This window comes from Pipistrellus kuhlii, unplaced genomic scaffold (genome assembly GCF_014108245.1).
Source record: "Pipistrellus kuhlii isolate mPipKuh1 unplaced genomic scaffold, mPipKuh1.p scaffold_m20_p_3, whole genome shotgun sequence".
NCBI lineage: Eukaryota > Metazoa > Chordata > Mammalia > Chiroptera > Vespertilionidae > Pipistrellus > Pipistrellus kuhlii.
Window position 1 is genome coordinate 17,195,684 of NW_023425529.1, and position 19,917 is coordinate 17,215,600.

General features: G+C 38.6%; 2 protein-coding genes across 9 annotated transcripts in view; one reads left to right on the top strand and one right to left on the bottom strand.

The window, feature by feature from the left end:
• RIMKLB (ribosomal modification protein rimK like family member B) overlaps positions 1 to 11,479 on the top strand; it is a 34,264-nt gene extending 22,785 nt beyond the window's left edge. Inside the window, exons 6-11 of one of the 8 annotated variants that reach the window (XR_004991071.2) lie at positions 3,295 to 3,440; positions 7,630 to 7,843; positions 9,299 to 9,426; positions 9,952 to 10,029; positions 10,498 to 10,655; positions 11,303 to 11,479. Coding sequence is in view for 2 of the 8 variants with exons in the window: in XM_045587728.1 (XP_045443684.1) it covers positions 3,295 to 3,758 (464 nt within the window). In the remaining 6 variants the exon portion in view is untranslated. Of the gene's footprint in view, positions 1 to 3,294; positions 6,486 to 7,629; positions 7,844 to 9,298; positions 10,030 to 10,460; positions 10,656 to 10,928; positions 11,112 to 11,302 lie in introns of those variants that run through there. The other 7 variants (XR_006742784.1, XR_006742783.1, XR_006742782.1 and 4 more) reach the window with 7 other exon arrangements.
• Positions 11,480 to 12,078: 599 nt separating this feature from the next.
• Positions 12,079 to 15,088, bottom strand: LOC118728623 (methionine-R-sulfoxide reductase B2, mitochondrial-like). The gene is made up of 2 exons (XM_036455338.2): positions 15,078 to 15,088; positions 12,079 to 13,275 (listed from the first exon to the last, which is right to left on the bottom strand). The coding sequence occupies exons 1-2, from the start codon at positions 15,086 to 15,088 to the stop codon at positions 12,735 to 12,737; spliced, it is 552 nt and encodes a 183-aa protein (XP_036311231.1). The 3' UTR covers positions 12,079 to 12,734.
• Between the last annotated feature and the right edge of the window lie 4,829 nt (positions 15,089 to 19,917).

Consider the following 19,917-nt stretch of genomic DNA (forward strand, 5'->3'; position numbering starts at 1 on the left):
AGTACCCTTATTATTTTATCCCCTGAGAGGCCTTTTTTTTTAATGATGAATATTCTCTCATATTCAGTACTAATTGTTGAAGCAGCATTTTGTATATAGCAATGAACAGAATAGATAAAAATCACTGCTTTCATGGGTGTTGTGTTCCAGTTTTTTGCTGAAAACGTTTAATAGTTTTAGTCGTAGACCATATTAGAATATCTCTTATGTTTCAAAATTCTTATATAGTACTTATATGATCTATTCCTAGGTAGTCTTTAAAAAACACACAACCATTTAGAGTTGATTGTACCTGTATCGCAAGAATCGTTACCACTGTTTACTCCCCAACTTTAACTTCCCATATCTTGAGGTCTCTCTTCTTAATCATTTTCTGTTATGTTAATATCTTTTCTTGATTATTTTCCCTGGTAGTTGGTGTGAGTGATAGATATACCCCCTCTTATGTCTTTCTTATTGTTTGAGATTGGATTCTTAGATTCCAATTTTCTTTTTCTTTTTTTCTCTTTTTTTATATTTTATTGATTTTTCACAGAGAGGAAGAGAGAGGGATAGAGAGTTAGAAACATCGATGAGAGAGAATCATCGATCAGCTGCCTCTTGCACACCCCCCACTGGGAATGTGCCCGCAACCAAGGTACATGCCCTCACCCGAAATCGAACCCAGGACCTTTCAGTCTGAAGGCTGACGCTCTATCCACTGAGCCAAACTGGTCCCAGCCCAAGAGTCAATTTTCAATTCTACTGCTTTATAGGTTACCCTAGAGGCCTGATACACAAAATTTGTGCACGGGGATGTGTGTCCCTCAGCCCAGCCTGTATTCTCTCCAATATGGCACCCCTCGAGGGGGACATCCCTCTCACAATCCAGGACTGCTGCCTCCCAGCTGCTCGCCTGCCTGCCTTTCTGATTGCTCCTAACTGCTTCTGCCTGCCAGCCTGATCACTCCCTAACCACTCCCCTGACAACCTGATTTATGCCTAACTGCTTCCTGCCAGCCTGATTGCCCCTAACTGCCCTCACCTACAGGCATGGTCACCCCTAACTGCCCTCCTCTGTAGGCCTGGTCCCCCCACGCCAACCTCTCTCCTCTGCAGGCCTGGGTCCCCTTCAACTGCCCTTCCCTGCAGGCCCAGTTCCCCCAACTTCCCTCCTCTGCAGGCCTGGTCCCCCCCCAAGTGTCCTCTCCTGCAGGCTTGATCGCCCCCAACTGCCCTCCCTTGCAGGCCTGGTCCCTCCCAACTGCCCTCCCCTGCTGGCCATCTTATGGCAGCCATCTTGTTGTCCACATGGGGGCAGGATCTTTGACCACAAAAGGGCAGCCATCTTGTGTGCTGGAGTGATGGTCAATTTGCATATTATTATTTTATTACATAGGATAGAGGCCACGTACACAGGTGGGGGCCAGTAGGTTTGCCACCAGGTCTGGATGGGAGTATGGAGTGGCCTGGCCAAGGGGCCTGTGGTGGTTTGCAGGCTGGCCATGCCCCCCAGTGACCCAAGCGGAGGCCCCTGGGATCTGGGATTTATTTACCTTCTATAATTGAAACTTTGAAGCCTTAAGTGGTGCTGCAGAAAGCTTGGCTTCATCCATCGTCCGGGGCAACTCAAGCCTTCTGCTTTCTCAAGCTCCATGGCTGCTGCCATTTTTGTTGGGATTTATTTATCTGCTATAATTGAAACTTTGTAGCCCTCCAGGGTGTGTGGAAAGCTTGGCTTCCTCCATTGCTGGGGAAACACAAGCTTCCTGTTCACTCTGTGGCCGTAGCCATCTTGGTTGGGTTAATTTGCATACTCTGTCTTGATCGGCTGGTGGGCGTGGCTTGTGGGTGTAGTGGAGTGATGGTTAATTTGTGTATTGCTCTTTTATTAGATAGGAGGATTGTTACAGTTGAATGGCCAAATTGTGTTGTGTTTATTTATTTAGGTAAATCACTCTTTCTAAGTCTTGTCTTTTTTTTTTTTTTTTTTTTTAGCTCAGATTTTTTTCAGAATTTATTTATTGTTAATCCTCACCTGAGGATATTTTTCCATTGATTTTTATTTTTTATTTTATTTTTTAAAATATATTTTATTGATTTTGTACAGAGAGGAAGGGAGAGAGATAGAGAGTTATAATAGAAACATCGATGAGAGAGTCATCGATCAGCTGCCTCTTGCACACCCCCTACTGGGGATGTGCCCACAACCAAGGTACATGCCCTTGACCGGAATCGAAACCGGGACCTTTCAGTCCCAAGCCGACGCTCTATTCATTGAGCCAAACCGGTTTCGCTCCATTGATTTTTTTGAGAGAGGGTAAGGAAGGGGTAGAGACACAGAGAGAAACAAATTGATTGGTTGCCTCCTACACACACCCCGACCAGGGATTGAACCTGCAGCCCCTCCTGTGCATGGGGCAACACTCAACCAACCTTATTATTATTACTATTTTTTTGTATTGTTGTCCCATTATGGCTCTGCTTTGGTGGTTTGGAGAAGAGGTCATTTAATTCATGGGGTAATGTGCCAGGTTCCTACTGAGGTACTTTAAAGAAGGCTTCCTATTTCCTTGACTCCCCTCCTTACTCTTTCAGCTTCAGTGACAGGGAGGTCTCAGCTTACTTATGCAGTTACTTTTTGACCTCTTTGGGATCTAAGACATTAGGCATATTCATGTAATGTTGATGTCAGTTTTCCTCCTATGGATACACAGTGTTATTGAGCCAAGCTCTTCTCAAAATTCTTTGCTGCCTAGTCCTTATCTCAGAGCTTCCTGAAGCTAGTTTCCAAATGAGAGAGTCTAACTCTAATTCCTTTCTCTCAGATGCCAGCAAACCTTAAGACTTCATTTATTTTCATTCAGCTCCCTTAAGCCCCGGAATCCTTTTGGCTGAGGAATGGGGATTATAGAAGAAGAGTGCCATGTTTAGGTTCCCTTTGTTATAAGATTTTATCCTATAACAAAGGGATATTATGCATCTCTGCTATTTTTGTCATAACTGTATTTATGCAAGAGTTCTGCTTGGTCTATATTATTGCTAGTAAAGTAGGCTTCCGTGAAAGTTGAATGTCTTCTTCAGAATAAATAGCATATTGAAAAAGTATAAAATTAGGAATTCTCTGAGAGACTGGGTTAGAACAGGATTCCCTAGGAAACCTAGATTTCAAAGTCCCAATTTTAAATGAGAAGAGCACCTTTGTTTTCACTACTGATTTACAAGAAAGGGCTAGCCTTAGAGGCCAGCTTTATTTTACTCCAGAAATTTGTCATTTTGGTAACTTTTTTTTTTTTTTTCCTTCTCTTTTGCCAGGTGGTGTGGGGATGATGTGCTCATTGAGTGAACAAGGGAAGCAGCTAGCCATCCAGGTGTCTAATATCCTGGGGATGGATGTGTGTGGCATTGACCTGTTGATGAAAGATGACGGCTCCTTCTGTGTCTGCGAGGCCAATGCAAATGTAGGTTTCATCGCCTTTGATAAGGCTTGTAATCTAGATGTAGCTGGTATCATAGCGGACTATGCCGCCTCCCTTCTGCCCTCTGGCCGGCTCACCCGGCGTATGTCCCTGCTCTCCGTGGTGTCCACGGCCAGTGAGACTAGTGAGCCGGAGCTGGGTCCCCCAGCCAGCACTGCTGTCGACAGCATGAGCGCAAGTTCCAGCTCTGTCGACAGCGACCCTGAAAGCACCGAGCGAGAACTGCTCACCAAGCTCCCAGGGGGCCTATTCAACATGAACCAGCTGCTAGCCAATGAAATTGAACTCCTGGTGGAGTGACTCCACCGGTAAATAATTAACCAACAAAACCCTGTAAAACTTTTCTTTTTTCTTCTTAATTTTTTTTAACCAACTTGCAATGCTGTTCATGGAATATGCTCAGGAAGATGAGAGAAAATTGAGTAGGATTAGTTAGAAGAGAAGAAAGAGGGAGATAGTCAAGACCTCTGCTAGTAAGAAGTTGCTGTCTTGGATTTACAAATGATACAGATAGGCTAGGCAGAAGAGGTAAGATACAGAAAAAATGTCAGGTTCTCATAGTTACCCTTTTAATTACTCAAAAATGTGCGTGTTCTCAGCCATAAAGAACATACAAAATTTTTTCATGGTTCCTTGCTTTTGTTTTTGTACAGTTGGTATAAATTTCAGAGTAGCATAACTTTACATTGTGTGGCAAAGATTTATAATGGGTTTAGGAAAAATATCTATCTAAATTACAGGAATTTTTTTATACAAATCTGAAAATTCTGCCTTTACCATATTAACTAGCAGCTTTATATTCATAGTTTATGATGTCTTGAGGGGGCTCTTATTGGGATTTATTATTTCTGTTTTTAGTTTTTCCTTAATTTGAGTGGGAGGGCATTGTGAATATGATCCAATAAAGGTTTTTTAAACGACAAAATTGGCATGTTTGCATGATAAAAGGGAAATGAACAGTATTGCAATGTCTGGTACACAAAATATCATTACTCCAATGTAGATAAAATTACACTAGTTTAAAATATGTGCATTGACTTGTATTTGTTAGTGTTTTGGTCTTTTTTGAAAGATATATGCTCTGTTAATGTTGCATTTTTTAAAACATCATACTCTAACATTCCCTGATCTATGCCTGCATCTTTAACAATGGCCAAAGTGAAGGAAATGCTACCTTTTTTGTTAATAAGACACTGTCTTCAAACATGTGCATTGAAAGCCTTTTATTTTTGCTCCCCCTTTTTCTTTTGGTGGTTGGGCATTTAAAGAATAAGGACAAGGAAAAATATTTTGGGTGGCAAATCAAGGGCCTATTCTTAAGCATAAGCTGAAGTGATTTCTAATTTTTCAGCATTATTTGCATTTTTCACACTTTAAGAGGGACTATATATGTGTGTGTGCACGCATGCATGTGTATGTGTTTTGCTTTTTGTTTACACCAACCAGACAAAAAGGGTAGATTCTAGAAAATGGAGCATGGTGGGAAACACTTTTTTTTTTTAACTATAAAAAGCAGATTAAAGTTTTCATAACTGTACTACACTAGGGTAGAGGTACTCACCTAAAAATATAAGGAAAATAGATGCTTCTTAGGCCTTTTGTGTATATGTTGTTTGTTTATTTTTTTTTTCTTTGTTTCTGGACTGTTCAGTGTATGATTTATTTAAGGCTACATGCTTTTTTCTTCAAAGCTTCTGACTGTATGTTTTCTCCTATTTACACATAGGTTTTGGGGTAGGGTAGACTGGGCGTTTTTGTTTGGGGACTTAGCAGCAGTATTGAGTCTCTTTGTAGCCATACTCTGAAACCTTCAGTACTCTCCACCATTTATATTCCTTTCTTTCTGGATTTATAAAAGCCCCCAAACTGCATATAATATGAGCCTTTACAACCTGGGTAGAACTATTCCAGTGATGGTTATGAAGGAGTGTTAAGAAATGGAGGTGCTCCAGAGCTCAACGTAATTTTTTTTTAAGCAGCAAGTTCCATCTCCCTACAATCCTTTGAAGCTTTTACCCAAGTCCTTTCTTGCCTCTCCAGTGCTTTTTTTCCTTCAGATGGACCTTAAACTTAATTTCTTGGACACTATAGAGACTTCGAGGCAATAATAAAAGACCAGTATTAACCAGCTCTAATGATCTTACAGAACGATCATGCTTACTTGTACAGTTTTCCCCAGTTTTAAAAAGGAATGTAATAAAAATTTTTTCCATAGAATTAAATAATTTTGAAATTGAATGAAAGGTTGATTGTTGACAAATAGAATAGTGCTTCTACACTGTGCAGTGTTTCATTTCACCTGAAAGATATATACATAAGAGGAGTTTCTAATTTATTTTAGGATCTTCTAATCTCATCTAGAAGAATTTGACTTGCACAGGGTTATTTTGGGACTTACATATATAAGTACCCCTGACTCACTAACAGAAAGAAATACTTGATACTTCTTTCACTTAATGACCATACTTTGGAGGATGTATCATATTTGGGATAAATAAAATGAGGGAGAAAGAACTGCTTAATTAAATCATCATTCATATGTTTGTGTAGACATCATCTGGTTGCCACCTAAATTATGTTACATATATTTTAAATAGTTACATATCACGTATATAGATAAATAAATTTTAAAACACAAATGCCCTCTCTATTTGATAAAGAACTCAAGGTTTGTGTCGGGTGGAATAAGGCACCAGGAAAAATGTAGGTATCTTTTTTTAAATTTTTACCAAATTAACCAATTATAAAAAATGTCAGATTATTTCACCTTTGGTTTTATTCAGTATTCATCTTTTGTGCATTCACATTATATTAAAACATAGTTTTACCAACCTATTTCTAGATTACACTCATGTTTGAATGAAAAGGGAAGAAATGGTCATCTTAGACTTTAAAAACATGAATATTTTCTTGAATTTCTTCAAAAATTAAGGTGAAGGATATGAGCAAATTATTCTGGAAGAACCCAAATGAAAACAACCCATATATTTAAGTGAAAGTTAAATATATTTTCATATTGTTTAATAACTTTTGTTTATTAATCTTTATTGCTATTATGAGGTAAAATGTATTTATTAAATCTGTATAATCATCATGCCAAAATTTGAATTACTGTAAAATTATTGTATGTTATTAAAATTGTAATTCTGAATTGTATTTTAAAAGTAATTATTTCTTATATTGTTTTTATGTTACTCATGATGACAACTGGACTATATATACATACATACACGTATATAAATATGAACTATTCCATTTAAAATTTTTAATAGTTTTTTTTGTGTGTGTGGGTGCCTAAAATTGGTCATTTCTGCTGACTTTCACTCCACTGAACTTTAAAACTTTTCTGTATGTGCTATCAATAAGAAATTATCCTGGGACATCATAAAAATCCATCAAGAGACTTGCTTTCATCAAGCACTTTATCAGACTTTTGAGAAATGATTGAAGGCATTGAACGAAGTAATTGACTTTCAAAATCATCTCTTTTTCTCAAGAAGAAAATGGAAAAACAAATTCTCTTCATTCAGTGAGCCCCCAGTTTGGGGTCTGGGAGCCTAGAGACATTGTGAAATCAAATCAAATCTTATTTTCTCCTGGCTCACTCTTTTTGAGAAGGTTAATGGGCTATATGGCTGGTGAGACACGATCCCCTCCTAAGAAAATGTAGGTGCTCAGACAGGTAACCTCTGCTGCTACTGTTTTATTTGTTCGTTTGTTTGTTTGTTTGTTTAATTTCATTTAAAATTTGTTTTTGTTGTACTAGGATATTTTTAAATGTAATATATCACTGGATTTATAACCAGGTTTATTGCTTTTTTTCTTTTTATTAAAAAACAACAACAAAGTTTTATTTAAAATACATTTAGGCGCCTTTGAAGCTTGGATTTTGGAATGTTTCAGTAGTGGACAGAAATCTGCTGTTGGAATCTTCTAGTCCTCCAGGTTTAATTTGAAGTTTTTAGTTTTGTTTTGAATTTTTGTGTGGTATTTTATTTCCTTTATATCAAAGCTCTTTACCATGATGTTTTGGGGTGGCTGCCTAACACTAGTGAAAATGCTTTCTATATTAATGAAAATTTGGTGTTTGAAATTCCTTAATGTTTTGTATTTTTAAAATTGTTTTTAAAGAAATATTCTAACTGCTTTTACTGTTACTGTTCTTTGCCAGCCTTTTCAGGAGCCAAAAAAAATCAAAAACAAACAAACAAAAAAATACCCAGAGAAAAACTTTCCTTCTTCCCCCTTCCTGATGATGAGTGAGAAGTATTGAGAACTTTCGGGGTCAGTGCCCTTCTAAACTCCCCTTCCCCCAATAATGCAGCTGTGTAATGAATGGTAAATGCAGCGGTTTGGATTCAGGCACAGCCCCTGCCTGCTTGCAGGTAATTTGACTCTTTATCCTTTCTTTTCCATCACAAGGCTAACTACTTTCCTTTTTAAAAGTTTCTTTATGTGCTTTCAAGGTAACCATGGGTTTGTCATAGCTCTCATTAAAAAAAAAAAAAAAAAAAAAAAAAAAAAAAGCATAACTTTAGCAAATAATTTGATTAAAGAACATTTGGGCATACAATTTGAATTGGTTGGGATGAACTCAGGAGTTTCATTGGGGATGTGCGTACAGATAACTCCATTCCTTGCGTTTATGTATATAATTACTTCAGAGCGTGACTTTTTGGCTTTGTTTTTTTGTTTTGGGTTTGTTTGTTTCTTCCATTGTGCTACTCTGGCTTAAGTTTTTTCAGGGGTTGGTGTTCCGAGTACACAGTGAGCTCACAGTATAAAGACATCAATTAGGAGTTGACAGGTATGGAAAACTAGAGTTTTGAAAAGGTAAACTTAGGCTGTAGATTATATGTATGGTAAAAATTCACCATAGCATTTAGTTGACCCGAGTGCTTCTCTTTCTTTGACATCATAAAAGTGAAAGGGAATGATGAGACAACGGTAGCAGGAAGAACTGTTAAGAGCAGCATAATTTCAGATCTAATTTATTATTTCAGACAGTAGTGTTAACGAAAATAGATGTGAATAACTTGAGATTATCATAAAATAATGGTTCATTCATTTAAAAATTACAGGTTTGAATAGATTGGAGGGCATTTCTGAAGCACATGATTGCTAAGTAGATAAACAAAGGCCATAAAGTTAGTGGCAGGAATAGGAATACAACTTACCCATTTTAATACCCTTCCTATTTTTTTAGTACACTGTCACCTTCTCTGTGTGCCCTAATCCAATATATGAGTTACCATTTTGGGAGATAATCCTCTTCCTAATAGGTAGAATTTTAGTGACACTAGTCAGGACCTTTTCAAGATACACTTGTACGTAATTTTGTCCTGTGGCTTTATATGTCCTGTCCAAAAAGACTGCCCAACAAATCTCTATACTTAGTAGGAAATCCTGGCTTATACAGCTGAAGATACAAACCGTTAACTTGTTGTGCTTTATTTCACTCATATAAAGTACAGAAACTTCCATAAGCATTTTAAGACAAAAACACTTTTCTGTGAACAGAAATTTACTAACGAAAGAATCCCAGCTGCACTCCTTTTGAAAATTTATGATGTATGCTAAAAAAGGCTTGTATAGGAGAACCTTGTTCTCCTGTTAATAAGAATGGCCAGCTTTAGAATGTGTGGAATAGGATTGCATGAAACATGGAGAATTTGGTAGCCTTCATTCTGCTGCCTCCATGAAGATCACTGACTTGATAAGAATGATCTTGCTTTTAGGGTTTACCATAATCACTAGGTGGGCCTTACATAGCATATATGCCTGGCTGCTATGGTGGGGTTTGGGAACATGAGGGGTGGGGTGAATTGTTGTTGTTTTAGGTTTCAGTCAGACAGACATCCCTGTGCCCCAGTTCCCAGAAGCACAGCAGGCCTGTAGGATCATCCGTGGGAACGGCGCAGTCCTGACATCACCAACTCTCCTGCTCAGGCTCATCCCATATACAGAGGTCAAAAGGGTGGGGTTTGAGATGGGGGAAGGAAAAGAAAGTAGAAACTGTCACATTAGTGCTACTGTTGGCTAGCCTTTGGTGCTTATGTGTTTTATTTTTTTTTAAGTTAGTAAAACTACATATTTTTATTTTGGGGTAAAGGTAGTGGGAGGTTGGGAACAATAACAAGCATTTACTGGTATTACTAGTTCATTATTGAACACTGTTCTTTAGTAGCTAATACAGAGTAAATTTGAAACCTAGATCCACAATGACAGAATGGGAATAGAAATGAATTTCAGGATTTTAACAAACAGAAAACATTAATGTGGTATTAATTTCTAATTCTACAACTGCTGTTACATTTGTTAATCTGTCATGCTTTGTTTGGTCCTAATTCTTTTATGTATGTATACAGTTTGAGGAATTGTGCACTTGTGGTCAGTTCTTTTAAAAGGACTTATGAATTTATTACTCTTTTGCAAAAAAAAGTATTCCCAATGCTTATATGGGCATACAAATGCTACCTTATTTTAAATGTAGGTGGCGTATGTGTTCGTGTTTTAATGTATTCAGAGACATTGGGCAATAAGCAGTCCAGAACATTGAGAACTCAAGCAGGTAAAGCACCTAATACCCTTAGTTTCTAGAATTACTTTTAAAAACTCCTTTATTATTGCATCTTCCACAATTCTTTTGGTAGTCTCTGAGCTGAACATTTGCAGGAGTTGTAGACTAGCTAACATTTTAAGTTATGCATTTATCCATAAAATTAAAGGGATAGTTGGAGGAAAGTATAACAGAAAAGAAATAGCTCCTTGAGATGGCAAGTGTTGTGTCTAAATCTTTGCACCTTTTTAATTTTCGTTTTTTATTTTCCCAGCTTAGCGTGAATGAACATTGATCATACATTGTTTGATTTCCAAAATTGGGATTTTTGTTGTTGTCTTGGATTTTGGTGGGGAGGTCTTGGGGAAAACAGTGGGGAAGTTTGTGCACATGTGAAAATATGAAATGTTTAATGAAGGAATTTTTCTGTTTAATCTGAATAGTAAGCAAGAACTTTTTCTGTATACCCTTCTGCTGCAGCAGAGAAATAGCTGGTAGGTGGCAGCAGAAGAAAGAATTGTTCAGATTGATGGCTACTGACAAAATCTGCATAGAAGAGACAGAGCATGTCTACCAAGTCAAGTAAAGCTGGCAAAAAATGGAAACTGGACTAAGATTTCTAGATTTAACTCTAAATGGTAAGTCATTTTCAATTAAGAATGTATTTTCAAGTACCAGTGTTTTAAGTCCCTGTGATGTGTAATCATAAATGCCAATAGGTTGTTGCGTTAGGATGAATTTCTTCTACTTTGAAAAAAATTGAGCTTTATTTAAAATTAGGGATTTATCTCTAGTTAATCAATATATGTAAACCCTGTTTTCAGTTTTAAGTAAAATTGATGGCTACATTTTAAAGATATTTAAAGAGGAGGGGGAAGAGAGAGAAGCATCAATCAGTTGTCTCCTGACAGGACCCACAACCTGGGTATGTGCTCTGATTGGGAATCAAACCTGCCATCTTTTGGTGTTTGGGACAGTGCTCCAACAAACCGAGCCATACTGGCCAGGGCACGCTTTTACTTTTTAATGATAAGAACATTAAATATCTTCCACCTCAGAATCAGAGTATATCTTTTCCAGCTGAGGTCACCAAGGTAAAGTTTAGTAATAAAAAAAAAAAAATGGTTGTGAATGTGTGTGTGTGTGGTTTGTTTTTGTTTGTTTTTTGTAATCTAAACAATTTGTAATATTGTGATATTAGTTTATTTTTTACCTTTACTTTTTTTTCTCATCCAAAGACTATTTAAATCTAATATAAGTGAGTTGTTTGTGTTTTCCTCCCTAGGTTCTTTTGAAGTAACCAGTGGTATTTTTTGATTATTTCGTCATTTACAGACTGGATGAAGATACGTTCAACTGTGTTTTTTTCAAATGGAGGATAATATACAGTACAAGGAAGCAATAGCTCTAATCTGTTGATTCATTGTGTTTTCAAAAATAAAATACCAGCACTAGAAATGAAGTAGCATGGAGTACGATTTGTGTTTTTGGCAGCTATTTCTACCCACTCCATCTCAATATGAATTCACTTCAGTGCATATGTCTACACTTGAAGTTTAGCTCCATAGATATCATTTTCAGTATTCTTTTCTTCACTTTTTAAAGATGAAACTGCTTTGGTTTTTGATAGACTAATCTCTCTACAATGTATTCTAAAACAATTACTCCTCCTTTTGGCACATAGATATGTATCACGTGTTTTAGAGCGTCCAGGGGTACTACATGCTGCTCTCAGCCTACAAAAGCTGCTGGGTTCAAAATGCAATGGCTCATTAGAGAGAACTGCCAGGTAGTCTTCCTAGTAAGGGGTATATTTGAGGGGTGGGGGGGAAGGAGAGCTGACATTATGGAAGATGGCGGAGTCAAGAACATATTTATTCCCCTTAAACGAAGAAAGCTCTAAACTTTTTACTGCAAAGACAGAATAAATATGGTTGCGGGCACCCCCAAGGAATTAGAAGGACCTTTGGCATTCATTTGTATTCTTTCCTGTTTTTACTTACACTGTACAACTAGTCTCTTGAATATCAAAGGAAGATTTTTTTTTTTTAGACAAAAAGGGAACAAATGTTGGTTTTTATTTGAACATTTGAAAGTTTAGTATGCACTTTTACTCACTATTGCTGAAATCTAACAGGTTCCCATTAGAACTTATTTGAGGGTCAGAAGATTGGAACTAGAATGTTTAAGACATTCCAAAAAATTTTTAAAGCATCATGTGCCCCATCCATCACCATAGGTGCCTCTCAAATCATAGCTCTTCCACAATGTACTCCTGGGTACTTCTTTCAATGCTGGATTGTTAATTAATCCCTAATTTTCCTTCCACTTTTTCACTCAATGCCTCATGTATGTACATCCATGAAGGACTTAACTACAATGGAAAGTTCAAGGAAGTTTTGTAGGAATTTTGGGGCTTACCGCCATTAGCCTCCTAAAGTCCCCAAAGAGTCATGCCCTCGCATCCCAGGCAGAGCCCACAGAAGTCAGTGGCTGGAAATGGCTGCCCTTCTGACATTCTGTGAAATTCCTCAGTCAGAGCAGGAGTCAGGGTAGAGTTCGCTCCAGATAGATACATTAGAGAGGTTGTGACTTGCTTGGTGCCAGCAGCAGATGCAGCCCAGTTTGGTATTTAAATAAAACAAGTCAGTCACAGGAATTTAAAAAGCGAGGGTGTGAGTGAAGGAGTGGCAAGGGAAAGGGACTCTTGGAGGGAGTCAGGGTTGCCCCGATTTGAACTTCAGGGCCACACTGTTGATGCAGAACCTCTGACCAGCAGGCCCGGGTCCATCAGGAAACATGTGGCCGAGGTGAGCTTCGCACTGCTTGCAGACAACCTCTGTGCGAGATACTGGCAAGGAGGTGTCCACGCGTCTCAGGATTCCCGCGTTGCTTTCATTGGAGCCAGACGTACCGTGGGCCTCAGAAAACGAAGGCCATCCGGTGCCGAAGCAGAACTTTTTCTCAGAACTGAAGAGCGGGCTGTCACAGCACACACAGGGATACATTCCTGTTTCCTTGTTATTCAGGTAGATCCCACTGAAAGGCGGTTCAGTTCCTTTTTCTCTGCTGACATAGAACTGCTCGGGTGTCAGCTTCTTTTGCCACTCACTCTTGGTGAGAGATGGCTCATGCTTCGTGAGAGACGCTGCGTCCCCGTGTGCCGCCCCCGGCGCCGAGGACGACACCAGCAGGGCGAAGCGGAAGATTTTTTTTTTTTTTTTTAATTCATCAATTATATTGGTAGGCAGACAAGTACTTTTAGAAAAAATTATCGCCACTTTTTATTTTTTTAAATTAAGAATGATGGTATTGAAGCAGTTCTGGAGATGGAGAGTGATAATGGTTATATAACAGTGCGAATGTCCTTAATGCCACTGAACTATACACTTACAAATGCTTAACGGGAAATTTTGTTATGTATGTTTTACTACAGTTTTTTAAAAAATTAACACAGTTCTACCATTTAGTTTATAAGGTGCCAATTTCATCACATCTTTCATCAGCATTTAAAATCTTGACAAATTGATTTAAAAAAAGGATGATGGTATTATATCACAATTCTCATAGGAATTCTGTGAATTCTAATATGAATAATATTTTCCAAGTGCATATCCAAATTCCTGAAGTTCTGCTCTTAGACATTTTTGTCCTTTGAAATCATGTTTTTGAGGCATTTCAGTCCGAGCTTAATATCAGGTCCTGCTTCCCACAGTTTGAGTCACTTGATCCCCATTTCAACCCAACTTCTAAGTTCAATTCTGGTCTTTGGTAAAACACATCAAATATCTTTTGTCCAACAATAACACTTGGCATCAAATGACTTGTTACTGGCAAGATTCTGATACTATACTCCATTTTTGGTCAGTTGATTTCTGTTTTGTCTCTAATGGCTGAGTGCCTGTTTTTGTAACCTTCCCTATATCCTGTGGTTGAACTCGGACTTTTACTTAAGGGTATTTTAAGGGTCTACTATGTCCATGCACACTTTAGGTGCTGGGGTTAAATCAGCGATTAACAAATAATCTTTGCCATCATTTACTTTATAGTAAATAGGGAAACAGCAAATTATAAATGTTATTAAGCTGGAAGTGTGCCTGAGATGTTTGAAGAACAGCAATGAGGCCAGTATGCCTGGAACATTGAGAGCAAGAGTAGAGCAGAGAGGTAATAAAGGGTCAGGCAAAACAGAGCCTTAAAATAACTGCAAGCACATTGTTTTATTTTGAAAAATTGAGAGGCATTAGACAGTTTTGAGCAGAGAAGTAATATGATCTAACATATATATATATATCTAAATATTTTATTGACTTTCTTGCAGAGAGGAAGGGAGAGAGAGAGAGAGCCAGAAACATCGATGAGAGAGAAACATCGACCAGCTGCCTCCTGCACCCCCCCACCGGGGATGTGCCTGCAACCAATGTATTAGGTCTAGTAATAATTAATGTCGTTTTCTAATACTTTTTAAAATCGAATTTATTTAAACAATACAACAAAATTTAATCAACAATATAGTTGCCGTTGTTTTTTACTACTTGTGCCCAATGCTCAGGAAGCATTTTAATCCCTCTGTTGTAAAATTCTTGTGATTTTGATGCAAAAAATTCGGTCAATGCATTTTTGAGGCATTCTTCATTATTAAATTTTTTTCCAAGAAGAAAGTTTTGCAAAGAACGAAACAAATGGTAATCGGAAGGGGCAATATCAGGAGAATATGCAGGTTGAGGGAGAACTTCCCATTCCAACTGGCGCAGTTTTTCAGCAGTGATTCTTGCAGTATGCGGTCGTGCGTTATCGTGGTGAAGAATTACGCCCTTCCGATTAATCAGCGCGGGTTCTTTTTCTCTTAAAGCTTGGGCTAACCTTTCCAATTGGGCACTATACACTGCACTTGTAATGGTTTGGTTAGATGGTAAAAGTTCATAATGAAGAATTCCTTTAAAATTCCACCAAACACACAACATCACTTTTTTCGCATGCAAGTCAGGTTTTGGCGTGGGCTGCGGAGCCTCATTTTTGTCCAACCATTGAGGCCGCCTTTTCAAATTAACATACAGCACCCGTTCTTCATCTGCGGTAACAATTTGCTCTAAAAACGGCAAACGGTTTTGACGAGAGAGGAGCGAACTGCAAATTGTGACTCTTTGATTACGGTTGTTGTCGGTCAACTCATGAGGAACCCATTTTCCAAACTTTTGGACTTTGCCAAGTGCACGCAATTGATTGGAAATTGTTTTTTGTGAACAATTTAAAGTTGTCGCAAGCTCTTGTTGGGTAATTTGAGGATTTTGCACCAAAAGAGCTTGAAGAGCTTCTTGATCAAAATTGGACACACGGCCTCGACCACTCTTGTCATCTAATGAAAAATTTCCCTCGTGAAATTTCTCAAACCAACGCTGGCATTTTCTGGCGCTAACTGCATCTTGACCAAGAGCACTACAGATGTTTTTTGCAGCCTCACTTGCTTTTCTTCCTAATTGGAACTCGTAAAGCATGCAGTGCCGAATATGCTCTTCATCCGCCATCATCTTAGCCCTAGTTTTGCAACAAAAACCAAACCAAACACAAACTTTTTCAAGCAAAACTTGTTAATTGCACTTCACACGTTCTGTAGATACCACGTGTTTGAAGGTTATGTCAATACAAGTCAACGCCAAGCAAGATTTTAAACGAATGTTTAAAAACGACATTAATTATTACTAGACCCAATAATTTGAAAAGGCGGCCTCAATGGTTGGACAAAAATGAGGCTCCACAGCCCACGCCAAAACCTGACTTGCATGCGAAAAAGTGATGTTGTGTGTTTGGTGGAATTTTAAAGGAATTCTTCATTATGAACATTTACCATCTAACCAAACCATTACAAGTGCAGTGTATAGTGCCCAATTGGAAAGGTTAGCCCAAGCTTTAAGAGAAAAAGAACCCGCGCTGATTAATCGGAAGGGCGTAATTCTTCACCAGGATAACGCACGACCGCATACTGCAAGAATCACTGCTGAAAAACTGCGCCAGTTGGAATGGGAAGTTCTCCCTCAACCTGCATATTCTCCTGATATTCCCCCTTCCGATTACCATTTGTTTCGTTCTTTGCAAAACTTTCTTCTTGGAAAAAAATTTAATAATGAAGAATGCCTCAAAAATGCATTGACCGAATTTTTTGCATCAAAATCACAAGAATTTTACAACAGAGGGATTAAAATGCTTCCTGAGCGTTGGGCACAAGTAGTAGAAAACAACGGCAACTATATTGTTGATTAAATTTTGTTGTATTGTTTAAATAAATTCGATTTTAAAAAGGTATTAGAAAACGACATTAATTATTACTAGACCTAATAGTAGTCTCAATGAGGCAAAGAAATGGAGTTGAGAATTAGAGGGCCAGAATAGGTAGAATTCTCAGAGCAGAGTGCCAGAGAGGAAAGGCACAGAGAAAGAATACAGAGATCTGCAGGTCTCTGGGTGAGTACTGTTAGCACTTTCATATAAAAAAAAACTGCCCAAGGGCAGAGGGGGGGGGGGGGAAACCCCAAAACCTCCCACCTGACATTATCAGTGAGAAGTCCCTGGAGCTCACAAAAGGACCTGAATAGTTTGTATTCCCACCAGCCAGAGTGGGAACACTTAAGTATATCACGGGACAAAAAGTAGGGCACTCAAGTGAGTTTTCATTTCAGTTGTACTTTTCAACTCCAGAATCAAATTTGAGTCCTTTTAAAAACGTCTGCCCCTTTTTTGCTCAGCCGTCATGGCTCAGTGGTTGAGCTTTGACTTAAGAACTAGGAGGTCACTGTTGGATTCCTGTTCAGAGCATATGCCCGGCTTATGGCCGATCCCCCAGGTGGGGTGTGCAGGAGGCAGCCGATCAATGATTCTCATCATTGATGTTTCTATCTCCTCCCTCTCCCTTCCTCTCTGAAATCAATGAAAATATATATTAGAAAATTTCTAACTTTTTATTGATATGCTTTATTTGGTTAGACATTGTTCTCATTCTTTTGTTCTGTAGACATGGTCTCCTTTAGCTCTGAATACATTTAAAATAATTTAAAGTATCTAGTAAGTACAACATCTGGACTTAATGTTAGAGTTTTCAAAGTCCCTATGGATATTTCATTCTGCAGCTTTTCATTTTAAGCTTTTTTGTTAGTCTGTTGTTTGTGTCATCATCTCAAACAGCTGTGGTGTTTAAAACCTAGCAGACAGTTCAAATAATAACATTTCTTTGGAAATAAGATCCTCTCTGCTCCCCCCAGGATTAGGAATGCAGGCTGTTATTTCTCAAGGCTACAGTACAAGGATATGGGATAGACTAAGGTAAATTAAAATACCACAAAGCTCACTGCTCACCAAGATCCAGCTATTTTTCTTAACTAAATGTTCCCTGGATTGCTGCAAGCATAGGGTTAATTTTGAGCTCTAAAGCTGATTCTGACCATTTGTTTTTATTTTTTAATCCTCACCAAGGGTCTGTTTTATTTATTTTTACTTTTTTATTTATTTCAGGGAGGGAGATAGAAACATTAATGATGAGATATAATTATTGACCAACTACCTTCTGCATCCGCCCCGCTAAGGATCAAGCCCACAACCCAGGCCTGACCAGGACTCAAATCGTGATCTCTTGGTTCATAGGTCAGTGGTCTACTACTGAGCCACAATGGGAGGGAGAAAGAGAAACTGAGGGAATACATCAATCAGTTGCCTCCCTTATAAGCCTCATCCAAGGATTAAACCTGAAGCGTAGGTATGTGCCCTGACTGGGAATGGTACCTGAAACCTTTCAAAGCTATAACTGAGTCATACAAGCCAGCACCTGACCATTTTTTTAACTTTAAAAAAGATACATACATATTTTATTGATTTTTTTTTTTTACAGAGAGGAAGGGAGAGGGATAGCTAGAAACATCGACCAGCTGCCTCCTGCACACCCCATTCTGGGGATGTGCCCACAACCAAGGTACATGCCCTTGATTGGAATCAAACCCGGGACCCTTCAGTCTACAGGCCCATGCTCTATCCACCGAGCCAAACCAGTCAGAGCCACCTGACCATTTTTTTTTGCCATGCTTTTTGTTTCTTATGAAGGGATAAGCTTTTGGAAGTCTTTGTGTTTTTTTGCTAAGATCTTTTGCTCTCATTTTTCATTAATTCATATTTCTTAAATGCCTACCATAGCCAGATACTGTTTTAAGTGAGCTGAGAAGATATAGCACGTTCTCTGGGCTCACATGTCACATAACCACAGTAATAAAATAGTGGTTTGTGGTATAATGTAATATTAACTAATACCTGCTATGAAGCGTTTGTAGCCTACTTATTCTTCCCCTTTTAAAAAGAGTTTTATTATTAACTAGAGGCCTGGTGTATGAAAATCCGTGCACTGGAGAGGGGTCCCTCAGCCTGGCCTGTGCCCTCTCACAGTCTGGGAGTCCTCAGGGGATGACCTACTGACGGCTTAGGTCTGCAGAGGCGGGGAGTGGGCCTAAACTGCAGTCTGGCCTCACTCTGTGGGAGGCTACCGGGCCAGCAGATCAAGGGACAGCACCACCACTATCACCTCACCACTGTCACCTGGCCTCCCTCTGTGGGGGGTGACTGGATGGGCAATTGGGACAGTGCCACCCCCCCCCCCCAACCAAAGTACATGCCCTTGACTGGAATCGAACCCAGGACCCTTCAGTCCCCAAGCCGACGCTCTATCCATTGAGCCAAACCAGTCTCGGCTTATGGGATATTTTTATTTGTTTTCATGTAGCTAAGAAAGTGTTTCCTTTGGAAATACTTGTTTCAAGTTAAACTACTCCTTTTATACCTACCAATTCCCCAAGCAACTGTTTCATTAAGTGTATTTTAAATTTCTTTATGAAAAATACTAAGTCAACAAGAACAAACTTGTTTTGTTCTATTATTCTTTGTGGGGGGAAAAAGTGCTATTTGTAATAATACTCATTTTTTAAGATTACTATTTTTATAGTCCTTTAACTAAAATCCAAAAATAACGTCTTGGATTTGGGGTTAACACTGAAAAATTTGGTCTATGCTGAATTTATAGATTCAACCTACTTGTTCTTTTAAGCAGCCAGTGAAAATGTACTGAATGCTTCCTATTTGTTCAACATTGCTGAAATTCTAGGAGACCTTAGCTCCCCTCTCCCGTCAACCCCTTACACTCTCCTTTTGCAGAAGAAAGTCTGTACTTCACAGGAAGCACTTCTGTCTGTCCCACCACCTTTCCACTTCCTCACCTCATAAGAGGGCCATTAAATTCTGAAAGGGTGGTTTGATAGGGATTAGCAAGTATTTCACAGAGGGAGTTCTATGACTGAGGGGGGAAGGCTTGTCTTTCACAAAGGAGCCTTTTTTTTCTTTTTTAATTTGGAAGAATTATAGTTAAAAAGTAAGAGTAAAAACATAATGAAAATCTTGGTTGAAGAGGTTCATCGAGGCTCCCGGATTCCATTGAATTTTTCCTTATAACTCTAACCCAGCCCATAGATCTGTCTTCTATGAATAATATTTATCATCAGTAGCACACTTTAGGTACAAAATCACATACTGTTTAGTGGCATTTCTTTAGTATTTTTTGTTTGTTATTGGACTTTTCATATGAGAATATATATATATTTTTAATTTTTTATTGATTTCAGAGATAGAGGTAGAGGGAGATAGAAACATCAGTGACGAGAGAGAATCATTGATTGGCTACCTCCTGCACACCCTACACTGGGGATCTAGTCCACAACCCGGGCATATGCCCCAACAGGGAATCAAACTGTTAACTCCTGGTTCATAGTTCGATGCTTAACCACTGAGCCATGCCAGCCAGGCCATATGGGACTATTGTATGTTATGAAATATTTTCCTTGAAGTCAAAGAAAAGATCTTCAAGTATATTCTCTA